The sequence below is a fragment of the Scatophagus argus genome, chromosome 23, assembly GCF_020382885.2.
Source record: "Scatophagus argus isolate fScaArg1 chromosome 23, fScaArg1.pri, whole genome shotgun sequence".
NCBI classification, from domain to species: domain Eukaryota; kingdom Metazoa; phylum Chordata; class Actinopteri; family Scatophagidae; genus Scatophagus; species Scatophagus argus.
This window is the reverse complement of record NC_058515.1, coordinates 343,154-361,161: the sequence shown is the minus strand read 5'-3', so window position 1 is coordinate 361,161 and position 18,008 is coordinate 343,154. Positions and strand designations below refer to the sequence as shown.

Here is an 18,008-nt window from a genome sequence, read left to right as displayed (position 1 = left end):
ACTTAACTGCAGGTATCTCTCCATCCAGATCTTCATGTTGAACTGCATGAAGAATTGAATTGATAGGATAGTGGTTTTCAACAGAACATGAAAAATACATGAATGATACAGCATTTCATTATAATTTCATTATTATAATTTCAGTCTTGTGAAATGTTAAAATCATATTGAGGTGGTATCAAAAGTGAAACTGAACGAATGAATCACATTTTTAAATTTTTATGAGTTGAGATTTTGTTTTACTTGTCTTTTTAGTAATGTCATTCTCATGTTGTTAACTGCTTTCCTGCCTGTACAACATCCATTGCACGTCTGCCCATCCTGGGTGAGGGATCCCCCACCAGAGGATGTTGCTGATGTTATGTTAAGCCCTTTGAGACAAACTGCTTGTAAAAATGGGCTATACAAATAAAGTTCTCTTGTCTTGTCTTGTCTCAGAGACACAAGTTGCTTGGGCACATCTCAAAATATGACAAGGTCCTTGTTGAAATGTCCAGGTTGTAGGCTATGTTGAGAATCAGTTGTTTTCAACCAAAGCTGACTAAATAACTTAGGCCAAATAACATGGTGTCACAGATAATCAACTGTGTTTGCAAGGTCGAAAACCAGCTTAGCACCGTTGATGCTGGAATGTGCGCTAAATAAGCAGCCATTGTTAATGCTTTGCTGGGTCTGGACCCATATAGAAACTGGGTTAGGTAGGGATATAGATGGATGGATGCGGGATCATGTTGCAGAGCCCTAACAATACAAATAGAAGCTTTTAAGGCCAATGTGCCTGCAATGTGTTCCGTTACATCCAGAGTCCAACACGCACATACACACGTACACAGAGCTTTTAGCTATTTTGCATTACACTCACTGTTTGCACTGTCAACAGCTCAGCAGCATCAGAAATTTATTTACGAGGATCAGTTTAATTCTGGGCATCTACAGTCTTGATTACTCTTACCGAAGAGAGTCTAGTAACACAGACTTTAACAGTTGTTGAATTAACTATGCATTAAATGGTCATATAACACTGAAGGTCACTTGCAAAAACACAAAAGGACACTGCAGATGATATCCAATTATTTTTAATGTTAGTACAACTGATCCTGACAAAAAAAAATATATTTAGATCCTTAGATCCAAAACCAGGCAAGAAAACAAGTTAGATCAGATCTTTGGATCAGAAAAAGGATTACAAGTTTTTTGTTTCTCACTTGCCTCTCAGAGATTCTGTAAAAACAAGAAGTATTCAGATCCTGTGGTACTAATACCACACTGTGAAAATACTGCTGGCAGTGTTTTACCGTATATCTAATGTTTTTGGATTATTACTGCTGCACTGAAATGTATGCTGAATTTTACTGTTGTAGGTGTTCAAGCTCATTTTAACTACTTTATATACTGTTCACTAGTTTAATCTGCAGCAGTGCATCATATTCTTTAAGATCACCATATGTTTGTATCTCTAAAAACTCAACTTTTCATGAGCTCAGAAAAACAGCCTGTTGTCAGCTTTGTCGCACTGCATATTTCCGCTAATTCAAGAGGCTTTTTAAAGAGTTAATTTGGCTTAAGAAGTAGGAGAACTTTCCTAACAAATAAAGGAACAATTCATCCTTCAGTTTATCAGAAACATTCAGAATTAACACATCTGGAGATACATGGGTTTTGCTACACAAAAAGGGTGTGGAAAACTGCTACATCTGTAGCTGTACAGCAATGATGATAAATTAAATATGTTGACAAGTTATGGACAAGCAAGAATGGGATTTTAGACATATGATGCACTGATATATATGCATACTGTGATAACTTGTAAACAGGTAGTAACCAGAAAGTGATTGTAGAACAAAGGTAAAGTGACATATGCATCACTTCAATTTGAGTAAAGTGTCATGGTGATGAGCTTGGGAGCAGTCTGATGTTCTGTAGGAAGATGCTCTTCCTGAGCTTGGTGGTCCTGGGCCAGATGTTACAGTGCTGTCTGTTGGACAGTAGTAGACACAGCACTTTCTAAATGAGGTGACTGGGGTCTATCACAGTCCTGTTTGCCTTCTTCCAGCAGCACTGGCTGTAGAGGTCCTCCAATGGATGACAGCTCTATTCTTGTCATGTGCTGAGCAGTTTTCTCCACCGTCTGTAGAACCTTGTGGTTGAGGGTAGTGGAACTGCCATACAAGGCCATGATGTAGCCAGTTGTCCCTCAGGCTGGCTATGCACTGATTTATGTCTACTTTGCATTGTACCTCCTGATGAATGCAGAAATTTATTATCACCACAGTATGCCACAACAAGAGAAGTTCAGTCACATTTGACTAAATCTAAGCCAAAACTTAACTGTGCACAGTTCTGTGAGAAAACTATTCTTAAATAAATTGAATTAAGGAGGTGAAACTCCTGTTTTCTCACTGAAAGCATCCCCGTTATGTGATGAGGTGGAATTTGAGAAACAGAAGTCAAACCATGTTTTCTGTCTAATTCGGTCATATTTGACTAATTCTAAGCCAAAATCTTGACTGTGTCACATTGTTTTCAATAAATAAATACTGTATCTAGTCTGAGAAAACAGCCCCAAGTCAAGATTCAGCATCACAGTAAGTGATTGACAAGTTTATTTTGTCAAATTACAGTTGCAAAAATCAAGAATAAACTTTGCCTAAGTTAGAATCCAACAAGAAGGAGTCTTAAAAAAGCACAAGGTAAAAATAACACGTCAGAATATCTATCTCCCAGATAAATTAATAAACTCCATTGGGTGTTGAGGATACAGTTGAAAAGTTGTATCATTACATCATTTACTAATCGGTCATACAAAATTTAACATCTCTATTACCTATTTATTTCAGTGTTTGCAAGCAGTTTCAGTTCAAGCCATTTCATGAACACATTTCCACAGATGATGTTGTACCTGCTGACACATAACCTGGGTTTAAAACACTGAATTGTGTTCTGTATCTAGGTTCATGCATTCACACATGTTGGATATACGTACATGAATTTATAATCTTGACAATTTCAAGTCAGTTTTGATAATCTAACTTCACATGTATTATTTCATTTTTATTTTTAGGCCTGCTGTTGCCTGTGTGTAATACATCCGTGTCTTTTCTTGTTTGGCTGTCTCTTTTGTTAACTGTATTTATTTACATCCTGAGTTACACACCTCAGTACAGTAGGTGGCGATATGCACCCCCCCCAGCGAAGAAGAAGAACATCCATGAGCTCCTACATGTAACGCCTTCCGATTGCATTTGAACGTATCGGGCGCGGTTAAGTGACGTCATACACGCGCCAATAAAATCTACATGTGGGACTGTGTGGCTATGTAGTTAAACAACGTGTGTAGTTGTTAAATGTCTTTTCTTTCTTTGTTCTTCGAAGTTATAAAGCAAGGAACGCTGGTTGGCCGTTGGCTGCCAGTTAACTTTCCGCAAAGAGTAACAACCAAGCTAACATCAACTAGATGACAGAGCAGCATTAGCAAGCAGACAATCATCTCTGATCTTCACAGATGGCTGATGATATTGTGAAAAATGAAGCTTCCATCCATCAGGGGAATGATACTGATAATGAGGACGTTAAGAAGACGCTTAGCAGTAATGCGGCAGAAAGCCAAACTCTGTCCAAAAGGCAAAAGAAGAAGCTTCTGAAGCAGCAGAAGTGGGAAGAGGAGAGGGAACTGCGAAAGTAAGTAAGCTCTTTTTAACTGTCAGCAGTACAGTCATAGTCATTAAGTCCTTCAGCTGACGTTACAGAGGAGTCATAACTTTGTCCTGTTTAACTGAGTGGGTTTTTTTTCCGTGCAGTGCTCCCTTACGCGCCAAACTCCCTTCATACATTTGTCAAATTAAGTTTGTATTGCTTGTAGTGGCTGTTCGTCTACAACTAAAACTGAAGAAACTCAGTTTACCGCCGTTGCGCCTCAGGGATTAAAATTAATCCCTAGAAGTCAGTACATTTTTGACATTTCTTGAATTTCCCTCGAGATCAATAAACTATCTATCTATCTATCTAGTCCAGGGGTCGGCAACCCAAAATGTTCAAAGAGCCATATTGGACCAAACAAACAAAAAACAAATCTGTCTGGAGCCGCAAAAAATTAAAAGCCTTATATAAGCCTTGTATGAAGGGAACACAGGCTGTAAGTGTATATTAGCTATATTAGCTTACCAAAATGACTAATTTGATGAATGAATCCTTCACGTACTCACCATCTGTGAACGGTTTTCCACGCGTTATTATCTCCCGGGTTGCAGCAAAACTAGCAGCAGAAGTGGAGTTTGGAGATGCAATCCACCTCTTAAATCTATCTTTGCGCTCCTCTAATTTCTCCAGAAGTAAAGCAATCGCACCTTTTCTCTCTCACTCCCAACTGGGTGGTCTGCTGCAAATTTAGCATGCCTTCCCTGGAAATGTCTTTCCAAATTGCTCTTTTTGTTATTTGATAACTCCTCATTACAAAGCAAACATGCAGGCAATCCTTCCGCATCGGCAATGAAAGCAAATGATTCGGTCCATTCTTCCTTGAATCCTCTGTTCTCATCAGCTATCTTTGGCTTTTCCCCTTTGGGATCCATGGCCCATGACACACCCGCCGGTTTGTTTCCAACAGCCACCTGCCTGGCATCGCGCCGCGCCAAAACGTGTGTCGCAGGCTATGACGCACATCGTCATTGACAGAAATGTTGAAATTTAATATTTATTATGAACATTTTTACATCACTGGAAAACGTTAAGAATGTTTGTGTCATGTTTGTCGTCCTACAGAAACCATATTAAAACAAAATATATATTCCCACCTATTTCTTTCCATTTTCATACATTTTTGAAAAAGCTCCAGAGAGCCACTAGGGAGGCGCTGAAGAGCCGCATGCGGCTCCAGAGCCGCGTGTTGCCGACCCCTGATCTAGCCATTTCATTTGTGAGTAGTAGTTTAGTTTGGTCCAAGATGGCGCTGCAGGAGAGCTGTTGGCTCTATGCGGCCATGCTCTTCTCTGCACGGAGAAACCAGAGATTCCTGATGAGATACGGAGGAGAAGGAGAGGCTGCAGAGCGGAACGAAACATCTAGGAGAGGAAACGGAGATACAGACCATATTTACCCTCTGCTATTAACCGCAGTCGTTATTATGGGTAATGTTCATTCCCTGATCCAGCTGCAGAGAGTGTACAGGGAGTGTAGCCTCATGTGTTTTACTGAGACCTGGCTGAATGGACTGATACCAGATTCCGCGGTTTCTATGGACGGTTTTAAACTTGTCCGTGTTGACCAGAAAGTAGAGGACTGTGGTAAGCGGGAAGGCGGGGACTGGCAGTGTTTATTAACGAGAGATGGTGCAACTCGGGACACGTCTCTGTAAAGGATCAAGTCTGCACTAAAGACATCGAGTTACCCTCAGCCAACACAGCAGCTGCCTGTGAGTTGCCCTACAGTGCAGTGACCATGATGCATACACAGCACCCACAGTCCCTCCTGCTTATCAGTGGAGACTTCAATCAAGCCTCTCCATCTGCCAAAAAGTCATCTGGACAACAAGACGCTGGACTTTTTGTATGCTGATGTCAATACACCTCCGCTTCCCGCTCGGACACTCTGATCACTGTCTTGTTCATCTGCTCCCTGACCAACTCTGTGTACATCTTCAACCTGAGCCTTAGTCTGGAGAGGGTTCCTGTTCTTTGGAAGACCCCCTGTGTGGTTCCAGTTCCTAAGACTGCACACCCCAAGGAGCCAAGCCACTGCAAGCCTTTTGTGGAATGGTGTGAGTGCAACCACCTGTGCTTAAAAAAAACAAAGGTGATGGTGATTGACTACCGGAGGAGGACACTACATACACGGGTGAACATCCAGGGTCGGACGTTGAGATGATAGAAAGTTTTAAGTATCTGGGTGTCTACCTCAACCATAAATTGGACTGGTCACATAACACCAATACCCTGTACAAGAAGGGCCAAAGTCGCCTCCACCTTCTGAGGAGACTGAGGTCCTTTGGAGTGTGCAGACTCCTCTTACTGACATTTTATGACTCTGTGGTAGCCTCTGCTATTCACTACGCTGTGGTCTGTTGGGGACGGGGCACCTGGGACATAAAGAGTCTGAACAAGCTGGTCAGGAGGGGCAACTCTGTCCTGGGCTGTCCACTGGACTCTGTGGAGGAGGTGGGTAAGAGGAAGATGTTAGCCAAGCTGACATCCATCATGGACAACACCTCTCACCCTCTGCATCAGACAGTGGAGGCTCTGAGCAGCTCCTTCAGCAACAGACTGCTACACCCTCAGTGTAGGAAGGAGCTGCCACAGGTCCTTCATTCCCACTGCTGTTAGACTGTACAACTCAACAAGATACAAGATAGGTTTATTTGTCACACACACAATCATACACAGTACAATGTGCAGTGAAATTCTTTATGTCCCTGCTACCAAAAAATAGGTAAGTAAAGAAGTAAAGAATTTAAATATTGTAAAATAGAACGCTTATAAAAAAATAATAAAATTAAAAAAGAGAAAATGTGCAGTATTTACATGAATAGTATCTACATCTAGTGCAGGTGGGAGTTGGATTGTCCAGATTAACGCTCACTGTTGAGCAGACGGATGGCCTGGGGGAAGAAGCTTTTCCTCATCCTCTCCGTGTTGGTTCTCAGGCAGCGGAACCGACGGCCTGATGGCAACAGGGAGAAGAGTGAGTGTCCGGGGTGATGGGGCTGCCTGAGGATTTTCTCAGCTCTCGACCTGCATCGTTTGATGTAAATGTCCTGCAGGTCGGGTAAAGTTGTTCTGATTGTCCAATCAGCTGAGCGGACTACTAGGTCCTGCTTTGTGCAGCTGCCCATCCATGTGGTGATGCTCCCACTCAAGATGCTCTCAGTGGTGCAGGTGTAAAAGTTCCTGAGCACCTTGAGGGGGAGCCTGAAGTCTCTGAGGCGTCTGAGGTGGAACAGACGCTGCCTGGCCTTCTTAACAGTCCTGTTAACGTGCAGTGACCAGGACAGGTCCCGTGTGATGGTCACACCGAGGCACAACAGCAGTATTAAAACTGTCCACCCTCTCCACCTCGGACCCGCCGATGCAGAGTGGACGGATGTCCTTCTGCTGCTTCTTCCTGTAGTCCACAATCAGCTCCTTAGTTTTGCTGACATTCAGCAGGAGGTTATTCTCCGGGCACCAGCTGTCCCGGTGGGTGACCTCCTTCCTGTAGGCCTCCTCCTTGTTCAATTCAATTCAGTTTATTTATATAGCGCCAATTCACAACAAAAGTTATCTCATGACACTTTCCAATTTGAGCAGGTCTAGACCAAACTCTTTAATTAAATTGTAAATAGAGAGAGCCCAACATTCCCCCTTGAGCAAGCACTTGACGACAGTGGCGAGGAAAAACTGCCTTTTAGAAGGCAGAAACCTTGGAGCAGACCCCGGCTCAAGATGGGCGGCCATCTGCCTTGACCGGTTGGGTTGAGAGAGAGGGAGAGGGAGAGAGAGAGAGAGAGAGAGAGAGAGCAGGAGAGCAAGAGAGAGAGAGAGCAAGGGAGAGAGGCAGGGGGGGTGGGGTGTGAGAGAAGGAGCACACAAGCAGAGAAGCATAGCAGCAATAATAATACCAGACGTATCGGAAATGTAGATAATGATAATGACAATGAAGTTTACAGAAGGTATTATGGTGATTGAACAATTGTAGTAACAATAATGGTAGTAGCTGTACTGAGTCGTAACAGATTTAAATCAGATTATGACTAAACAGTAGTAATTGCAGTAGGTTTTGAGCAGGACGACAGCAGGACCGCAGCAGGAAGTCCAGTCATAATCCATAGGAATCTGCGGGACAAGAAAGCACAGGGACTCCAGGGAAGAAGTTGAGTTAGTAATATGCATTAATGGGACATGAATGTGTGCAGAAGGAGAGGGAGAGGAAGAAAGAGCTCATGGGAGGGCCCCCGGTAGTCTAAGCCTATAGCAGCATAACTAGGGGCCGGCCTAGGCCAGCCCTAACTATAAGCTTTATCAAAGAGGAAAGTTTTTAGTCTACTCTTAAATATAGAGAGGGTGTCCGCCTCCCGGACCAAAACCGGAAGATGGTTCCATAGTAGAGGAGCTTGATAACCAAAGGCTCTGGTTCCCAATCTACTTTTGAGGACTCTAGGAACCACAAGTAGCCCTGCATTTTGGGAACGCAAAGTTCTGGTGGGATAATAGGGTACTATTAACTCTTTAAGATAGGATGGTGCCTGACCGTTCAGGGCTTTATAAGTGAGGAGGAGAATTTTAAAATCTATCCTGAATTTTACAGGTAGCCAATGTAGAGAAGCCAGAACAGGAGAAATATGATCTCTCATGCTGGTTCTTGTCAGTAGTTGTGCTGCAGCGTTCTGGATTAGCTGGAGAGTCTTTATGGATTTATTGGGGCAGCCTGATAGTCAAGTCAAGTCAAGTCAACTTTATTTGTATAGCCCATTTTTACAAGCAGTTTGTCTCATAGGGCTTAACATAACATCAGCAACATCCTCTGCCCTTCGACCCTCACATCGACTAAGGAAAAACTCCCAGAAAAACCTTTAACAGGAAAAAATGGAAGAAACCTCAGGGTGAGCAACAGAGGAGGGATCCCTCACCCAGGACGGGCAGACGTGCAATGGATGTTGTACAGGCAGGAAAGCAATTTGCAACATGAGAAATGACATAGTAATGAAAATTATAATGAACTGCTGTAACATTCATGTATCCATGTGATGTTGAGAATCACTATCCTATCATTCGATTTGTTCGATTTCGGCCCGTAGGGAGAACCACCCCGCCGATAGTCGGTGCACAGAGGAATGACAGGCAGATGTCAACAATACATATTGGGTTGGTCATAGAGTCGGCTACAGTTCAACTTGAAGATCTGGATGGAGAGATACCTGCAGAAAGATACAGAGAGAGAGAGAGAGAAAGGGAGGGAGAGACACAAGACTACGAGGAGCACTGGACACACAGTTAGTGACATAAAATAATGAACTGCATGTTAATCTGACGAGGGGAGAGGATAGAAGAGGAGAAGGAGGGGAAACTGCTTGGTGGATCATGTTTGTGTCCCCCGGCAGCATAGGCCTATAGCAGCTTAGCTATGATAGAGATTTAAAGATTAACAGTTAGTCAGACCTATTCTACCTGTGGCTATATAGCATGAGGTGAGTGATAGAAGGGACTTACAGTAATCCAGTCCAGAGGTAATGAATGCATGGACTAATTTTTCTGCATCTTTCTGACTCAGGATGTGCCTAATCTTTGCGATATTGCGGAGGTGAAAGAATGCAGTCTTTGAAATATTTGCTATGTGCGAGTTAAAGGACATGTCCTGGTCAAAGATAACTCCTAAATTTCTTACAGTGGAGCTTGAGGCCACGGTTAAGCCATCTGGCAATGCAATATCACTGCATAATTTGTTTCTAAGGTGTTCGGGGCCCAGAACAATAACTTCAGTTTTGTCTGAATTTAGAAGTAGGAAGTTGCTGGTCATCCAGGTTTTTATGTCTTTAAGACATGCCTGAAGCTTGACTAGCTGATTTGTTTCATCTGGTTTCATTGATAAGTACAATTGTGTGTCATCCACATAACAATGAAAATGTATGGAGTGTTTCCTAATAATATCACCAATGGGGAGCATATACAGGCTGAATAATATTGGCCCAAGGACAGAACCTTGGGGAACTCCATGATTAACCTTTGTGAGTGTGGACGATGTATCATTAACATGAACAAATTGAACTGATAAATAAGACTGAAACCAGCTTAATGCAGTTCCTTTGATGGTTTGTTGTGGGAGATTAACCCCACGACGGCTGTGTCGTCAGCAAACTTTATAATGGTGTTGCTGTCTGATGTGGACACACAGTCATGTGTATACAGGGAGTACAGCAGGGGACACAGCACGCAGCCTTGGGGGGATCCAGTGTTGATGGTGAGGGGGAATGAGTTATAGGGCCCCACGCGTACCACCTGTTGTCTGCCAGTAAGGAAGCTGTGGATCCACCTGCACAGGGAGGAGTTCAGTCCAAGATCACACAGCTTAGTTACCAGCCTGGAGGGGACTATGGTATTGAATGCTGAGCTGTAGTCCACAACCAGCACTCTCACATAGTTCCCCATCCTAGTGTCTACGTGGGAAAGTGTCTTGTGCAGCAGGAAGGTTATGGTGTCATCTGTGGATCTGTGTGGGCGGTATGCAAACTGAAGGGGATCCAGGGTGGGGGGCGGAGAGGAGGTGTTGAATGTTTTGACCAGCTTCTCAAAACATTTCATCACTAGATGTGAGGGCTATGGGGCGATAGTCACTGGGTTTACTGGGCTGGGCTGTCTTTGAGACGGGGACTACAACAGACTTTTTAAAGCAGGTGGGAATCACACACTGTGAGAGGGAGAGGGAGAGTTTATCGTTGTAAACACCGGTGCGAGCTGTTCAGCGCAGGCTTTGAGGACCGGACCGCTAATGCCGTCAGGCCCTGCTGCTTTCCTGGTGTTTACACTTACATCCTCCTCACCTCCAGCTCCGTCACAGTGAGCGTCACCTCTCCGCCAGCTGGGAGTGCAGCTTCTTGCCTGCTGTCCGACTCGAAGCGAGCAAAGAAGTTGTTGAGCTCATCAGCCAGAGAAGCGTCAACTCTCACCGCGAGTGGATGTGGGGCTTTGTAGTTTGTGACTGTGCGTAGTCCCTGCCACAGCGCCCTGGAGTTGCTCCCCTCCATCTGTAGCTCCAGTCTTGCGGCGTTTAGCCTCCTTCACCATCCTACGGACAGCGTAGATGGCTGCCCTGTACAGCGTCGTGTCACCGGTGGCGAGTCCCGAGTTGTAGGCGGCGGTGCGGGCCCTCAGCGCATCGTGGACAATTTTGTCCACCCACGGCTTCTGGTTGGGAAAAGTTCTGATGGTGGCTGTTGGTGTTATGTCTTCCACCATTTTCCCGATAAATCCCACAACCGCTTCCGTGAACTCGTTGATGTCACCGCCTGAGCTGCACCGAAACATGTCCCAGTCCGCTGAATCCAGTGCGCCTTGTAACCATCCTTGAAAGGAGAGTAACAGTGGTCCAGAGTCCTCTGTCCTCTGGTGGGGCAGTCGATGTGTTGTTTTAAACTCTGGTATCACCTTCCTCAGGTTAGCACGGTTAAAGTCCCCGGCCACGATGAGGGCTGCATCACGCTGGTTAGCTTAATAGGTGGATATATCCTCATGTAGCTCGGTGAGAGCAATGTCCGTGTTCGCCTGAGGTGGGATGTAAACAGCACTGATGGTGATCGAAGTAAACTCACGGGGCAGGTAGAAAGGACGGCACTGGATGGTCAGGAGCTCCAGGTCAGGGGAACATTAGTGTTTGAGAGACACAACGTTCCTGTTGTCACACCAGTTGTTGTTCACCATAAGACACACACCACCTCCCCTTGATTTACCGGACTCGCCCGTCCTGTCCTTGCGGTGAACTGAGGAACTCCGCTGGTTGAACGGCGTGGTCCGGAGTCAGGGGGGTCAGCCATGTCTCAGTGAGGCAGATGACATTACAGTCACGTATATCCCTCTGGAACTTTATTCTGGCCCTGAGTTCATCGAGCTTGTTTTCCAGTGACTGGACATTGGCAAGTAGGATTCTGGGCAGAGGTGAATGGTGTGCTCTGCGTCTCAGTCTGTTCCTTACGCCAGCTCGTTTCCCTCTGGGCCTTCTCTGTGACCTGCGGCCTGAGTGTCCGTTGTTGTTGTTGTAGCCTGCCCGTAGGATGTCGACGGGCCAGGTTGCGTCCAGGATTAAGTTGATAGGAGCACAATTTGAGTACTGTGCTCCAAGGTTAATTAGTGTGTCTGTCCTATGTGTTACAACATACAACGGGATGGCTTAACAAGTTAAAAATTATGCTAAAAATGACTATATACAAACAAATCTCGGGAGCAGGTACGACAGCGGCCGACCTCACCAGCGCCATCATTTCCTCACTTATGCAGATAGTATATCACGTTCTCACGTTCTTCGATTTCTCGAGTGCGTTTGACACCATCAGGCCGGCTCTGCTGGCTGAGAAGCTGACAGCGATGCAGGTGGATGCCCCACTGGTGTCCTGGATCGCAGACTATCTGACGGGCAGACCGCAGTACGTACGCCTGAAGTGCTGCCTGTCAGATGAAGTGATCAGCAACACCGGGGCTCCACAGGGGACTGTCCTCTCTCCCTTCCTCTTCACTATTTACACCACAGACTTTAGGCACTGCACAGAGTCCTGCCATCTTCAGAAATTTTCTGATGACTCTGCAGTGGTTGGATGTATTACTGGGGGGGATGAGAGAGAGTACAGGACGGTAGTGGACAACTTTGTCACATGGAGCGGGAAAAACCACCTACAGCTCAATGTGACAAAGACCAAGGAACTGGTGGTGGACCTGAGGAGGACTAAGGCTCCAGTGACCCCTATCAACATCAAAGGGGACACTGTGGAGGTGGTGGAGGAGTACAAATACCTGGGGGTGTACTTAGACCACAAACTGGACTGGTGCAAGAACGTGGACATGGTCTACAGAAAGGGCCAGAGCCGCCTCTACTTTCTGAGGCGGCTGAGGTCCTTCAACATCTGCAGGACGATGCTGAGGATGTTCTACGAGTCGGTGGTGTCCAGTGCCATCACATATGCCGTTGCCTGCTGGGGCAGCTGCCTGAGGGTGAGGGACACTAACAGACTCAACAGAATCATTAAGAAGGCCAGCCATGTTGTGGGAGAGGAACTGGACTCTCTGACAGTGGTGTCTGAGAGGAGGATGTTGTCCAAAATAAGAACTATACTGGACTTTCCCTCTCACCCTCTCCACAATGTGCTGATCGGCTACAGGAGCTCGTTCAGCAACAGACTCTTACTGCCACGATGCACCACAGAGCGACACAGGAAATCATTCCTGCCTGTCGCCATCAAACTGTTAAACTCAGCACTGTGACGGACACACTCACTGTATATACAATGTACATATTGGCTACTTTTACACATTGTACATACCTGTATTTTTAAATTTTCTTAAAAAATTTTGAATACAGTTTTTGTAAATACTACTGTACTTGAGATTTTAGTTTTTGTTTATCCTATTTTTATACTCTGCACTTTTCTCCTTTCTTGGTCGGGAATACTGCATGTGCAATTGTCTGTAGAAACAAGAATTTCCCTCCAGGGATTAATAAAGGAATTCTGATTCTGATTCTGATTCTGATATATCTGTATATTGTACAGTGTTTACTTGAAACCTGTCAATTTATTAACTCTTTATACATTTTGAAACTGTTTTGCACTCTTTTCTGTTCTTGTGAGTTGCCACGACAAGTGAATTTCCCTGCTGTGAGATCAATAAAGTTTATCTTATCTGTCCTGTGCTTTGTGCTGCAGACAGAGGCGAAAGGAAAGGAAGCAACAGCGTCGGCTGCAGAGGCAAAATCTTGCGGAGGAGGAGGGAAATGAAGCCAAGAGTGTCAGGAAACATCCACGCAGAGAAGTGATCCCCAGCTCACTGAGGTTGGTGGTGGACTGCAGCTTTGACTACCTCATGCTGATCAAGGTAAACGGCTTTGGGAACCACTGCAGAGAGATACGCAGCATATCTAGATTGAGATATGACCTGAGGCACAGACTCTTCCTGACTGATAATCTTCTTGTGTTTCTTCAGGATGTCCGGAAGCTTCACAAACAGATCCAGCGGTGCTATGCTGAGAACAGACGAGCCTTGCATCCAGTGCAGGTTAGTGGCTTCTGACTGCCATGAAACAGTAGAAACCATCCGATGTATAGTCAGATGACCATCTGATGTATGACCACTCCTTTCACTTGTCTCCAGTTTTATCTGACAAGTCTGGGAGGACAGCTGAGACAGAGCATGGATGAAAAGGACAAAGGATGGGTAAACTGGAAGGTATGCATTCACTCTCCCTCCCCTCTATTAACACTCACCAGACAGTATCTGCCATCATGCACTAAAAACATGACCGCAATGGGACAGAGCTCCTACAAATATCAACTAATTTAGCGTAATTGAGAACACTCCACCAATTTAACTTTGTCGGACTAATGATGGTCGGATAAAAAAAGAAGCAGCAGAGCCAGATATATGTATTTTTAAGTTTTATTTTATACATCCTTCTTTCTTGTCAAAACATGCTGCCAACATTGCCCATAATGCAACACTGCAGCCAGCAGAGGTTTGTGTGTTATGCTATTAGTATTTAATATTGCGTCGAGCCTCATCCTCAACTAGTCTTCACCTAGTCTTCAGCCCTTATCGACACTACCTGAAGTGATGTCATTTGAGGACATGTATCAGACCTCTCTCTTGAGCCTTTTTTCTTTGCATCCTTGTGTGAAAAAAACAAAAAAGTGTTAAATTTATTTATTAATTTTTTTATTATGAAATTTTGGATTGTACTTCATTGCTTTTCATACTTCTACTCCACAAAGCTCTGTATTTGAATATGAGTCAGCCTGGAGTCAAATTCCTCCCTCTTTTTTTTCTTCCGTAAAATGAATTAGCTAACTGATTTATACTTTCTTTTCTAAGTGAAAGGTTTGACTGCATATTTAACTTATATTGGCAGCATGCTAGCTGTATAACATATATATTGCATACACAGTAATTCATTTAATGCCTTCAGTATTTCGTAAAACTGGTTATTCACCTGGCACACCAACCTCCTCACTTATTTGTCCTGTTTTTGTCTCAATACTACCTCATGTAAAAACAGAAAATTAGCTTCTCTCCCATTCCTTTGCATTGTACACTAGGACACATGTCCATAATTATGGACACAAAACAAAACTGCATGGAAATGAGGTGTTGCTGGTTCCAGACTTCTGAATCACTGTCCACATGTTCAGCTTGTTTAGAAATATGACAGATAATTTTCATCACCAGCCTGGTGTCTTATCTTCCCACTAACTGTCACGGTTTCAGAGAAATGCTGTATTTCAACATGTAATTTGTGCAATAACCATGAAAAGGGGAATATCCATCCATCCATTTTCTATACCGCTTATCCGTCAGGGTCGTGGACTGGAGTCTATCCCAGCTGACTACGGGCGAGAGGCGGGGGAACACCCTGGACTGGTCGCCAGTCAATCGCAGGGCCAACACACAAAGACAGACAACCACTCTCACTCTCACACTCATACCTAGGGGCAATGTAGAGTAGCAAATTAACCTAACGTGCATGTTTTTGCTATTGTGGGAGGAAGCCGGAGTACCCGGAGAAAACCCACGCAGGCACAGGGAGAACATGCAAACTCCACATAGAAGGGCCCAGACCGGGATTCAAACCTGGAACCCTCTTGCTGTGGAGGTGACAGTGCTAACCACTGCACCACCGTGCCGCCCCCAAAAAGGGAATAATTAGTTTCAGTTATTTTTGATTATTCTGCAGAAAACCAAGATGGCGCCAAGGACGGACGCCCTGGTGTTTTGGTGCGCTCTGTCTCCTTACTCTATTTTATTTTTATCTTTATTTTTTATTTTATTTTATTCTTCAGTTATATGTTACTGTTATGTTCTATGTATGCACCAATCACCAAGACAAATTAATAGTAATGTGAAACCTCTTCACTTACATGGCAATAAAGTCTTTTCTGATTCTGATTCTGATTTCTCATTCTGATTTCCCCAGTTACTCGATTCCATAAAATATCAGGAAATAGTGAACAATCTTAAGTCCTCAGAGCTGACGGTGAGATCTTCAGATACTCACTCCAAACCTAAAAATGTCAAGTTCTCTACTGTATATGACACAAATTTGTTTAGTTGTTTCTTCTTTGAAAAATGTCTAAAAGAATGAACCTAGTGTTGCATAACTCTGTGTTAATATGCATGCTGCTGTTGTGTGCAGGACATTAGCATTAAAACAGAGCACTACATTGAAGTTGTGGCTAAGGAGGAGCTTGTGTACCTGACGTCAGACTCTCCCAATGTGCTGGATGAGCTGGACCAAAAAAAGGCCTATGTGATAGGAGGCCTGGTGGACCACAACCATCACAAGGTGTGTCAGACTTCACAGCTGTGATTCTGTCTTGCTGGTTTGAACTCTTCTTCATTTTTCCGTCTGGGTTTGTTCGCAGGGGATCACCTTTGAGAGGGCAAAGGAGCTGGGGATCAATCACGCCCAGCTTCCACTGAGCAGTTTTGTTAAGATGAACAGTCGAAAAGTACTAGCCGTCAACCATGGTAAAGATTATTGTCACACCAATGTATGAGACTGGTATCAGTAGTTTTAAGGCTCTGGTTTTTGTATGTGCTGTCTAAATCTTTGGAGAAAAATTATTTCTTTTTTTCCCCTCTGTAAAGTGGGCTGCAAATGATAGCATATCTGACTAGCATGCTACCTCCAATTGTAACCCAGTCATATCTCAAAACCCAAGACAATACCCCCACACTGTTGAGCAGCTGAAGTCATATATCAGTCATGAATGGGAAAATGTTTCACTTTCAAAACTTCAGCAGTTCATGTCCTCAGTTCCCAAACACTCACTGCGTGTTGTTAAAAGAAAAGGTGACGTAACTTGGTGGTAAACACATAAGTTCCACACAGTTAAGCTAAGGAGTTAGCTACCTGCAGGTGATAGAGCTGCTCTTGTCTACTTCTGTCCAAAGCCCCATTGTTTCAAAAGCCACCATACCATACACCTTATCATTTTGACTGTATATGTGCAGTCCTGGAATAGAAAGTCCGGCAGGTATAGCAACAACAACTGAGGCATGCTGTTTTAACAAAGGATTAATACACCAATCTTAATTATGGTTGTTCTGCATGAAGAAGTTGATGGATTCCTACTTTGATGCTTTTGCTTAAGCAGCCTGCATTTGGTTTTTGAAATTTGTGCTTTCGTCTGCCCTGCAGTGTTTGAGATCATCCTGGCATACCTGGAGAAGGGCAACTGGCAGGAGGCCTTCTTCACCGTCCTGCCTCAAAGGAAAGGAGCAGTGGCTGTCGACCAGAATGGAGCAACTATGCTTGAAAAAGAGGAGGAAGATTCTGACTCTGACACACCAGAGCAGCAGAGCTGAGAAAAGGACCTAAAACATAGTACACATAGACAGTATTCAGACTTCTGATGTCTAGATATACTGATGCTAAGACTGTGCTCAAGAGTGATATTTCTGTTAACAAAATATCTGTTTCTTGATAATATCAAAATGCTTTTTTTGAAGAAGAAAAAAAGACTGCTATTTATTGAGATTTCTAACGTTTTACTTTGAGCCACCTGTAACAGGTGATAGTTTAGCTGAGTAAGTAAATTGTTATAATTGTGATCACAGTCAAGAAATCGACCTCTCTCTAATTTTTCTGGGGTTTTTTTATGTTTTTTGCTTAAAGCTGAAATTGTCAGACCTGTGCCAAATGGAGTTATTTAAAAGAAAATGGATAAAGGAAGGTGATCATGACCATCAGTGGCCCTGGAATTAATGGAGTATTTTGGAAATTTTTAGTTTTGGAATTTGTTACATTCTACAGAGAACATTGGGGAATATCAAGCAAATTTGCACCTATATTTATTAATATTAACACAATGCTGGATAAAGTCAAACAGAAACTTTATTTTTACTCTGCTGCTGAAGACAGTCAGCTCATAGTTTAATATTAAAAAATGAAATTGAACCAAAAAAATACATCAAATTGATGGAATAAGTCAAGAATGGCAAACTGAAATTGGAAAATGGAAGTAGAAGTCAAAATTAGTACATGGTGAACCTTGCCCTTTCAAAGGACAAGGTTCCAAACTTATTCCTGCTTTCCCTGTGCTATAGTGTTCAGTGAATTCAGGTACAGCAAATTGAAAGGTGAGTCAAGTATGGCCTTTAATGTTACACCTCATCTGAAATAAATTGGTGGTTTGTATATTAGCTTACAATATAGTCTAGGTCATATGAACATGGTCTAAAATGGACAAGACCCATTCCAACTTGTGTCTAAGAGCAGTCAGACCCCATGGCAAGTTAACTTGGCCCTTCCTGCAAGTAAAACGTGTGTAAAGTACTAACTATTAT

At 43.7% G+C, this 18,008-nt stretch overlaps 1 protein-coding gene and 1 long non-coding RNA gene across 2 annotated transcripts; one reads left to right on the top strand and one right to left on the bottom strand.

Moving 5' to 3' along the window:
- Positions 1-1,060: 1,060 nt before the first annotated feature.
- On the bottom strand, positions 1,061-4,257 carry LOC124054686. The gene is made up of 2 exons (XR_006842433.1): positions 4,203-4,257; positions 1,061-2,240 (listed from the first exon to the last, which is right to left on the bottom strand). It is a non-coding gene; the product is annotated as an uncharacterized LOC124054686 (long non-coding RNA).
- On the top strand, positions 3,250-17,167 carry trmt10a (tRNA methyltransferase 10A). The gene is made up of 7 exons (XM_046380964.1): positions 3,250-3,678; positions 13,373-13,541; positions 13,650-13,721; positions 13,818-13,892; positions 15,853-16,002; positions 16,082-16,187; positions 16,861-17,167. Exons 1-7 carry the CDS (start codon positions 3,503-3,505, stop codon positions 17,025-17,027), a joined length of 915 nt encoding a protein of 304 aa, XP_046236920.1. The 5' UTR covers positions 3,250-3,502; the 3' UTR covers positions 17,028-17,167.
- Positions 17,168-18,008: the final 841 nt, after the last annotated feature.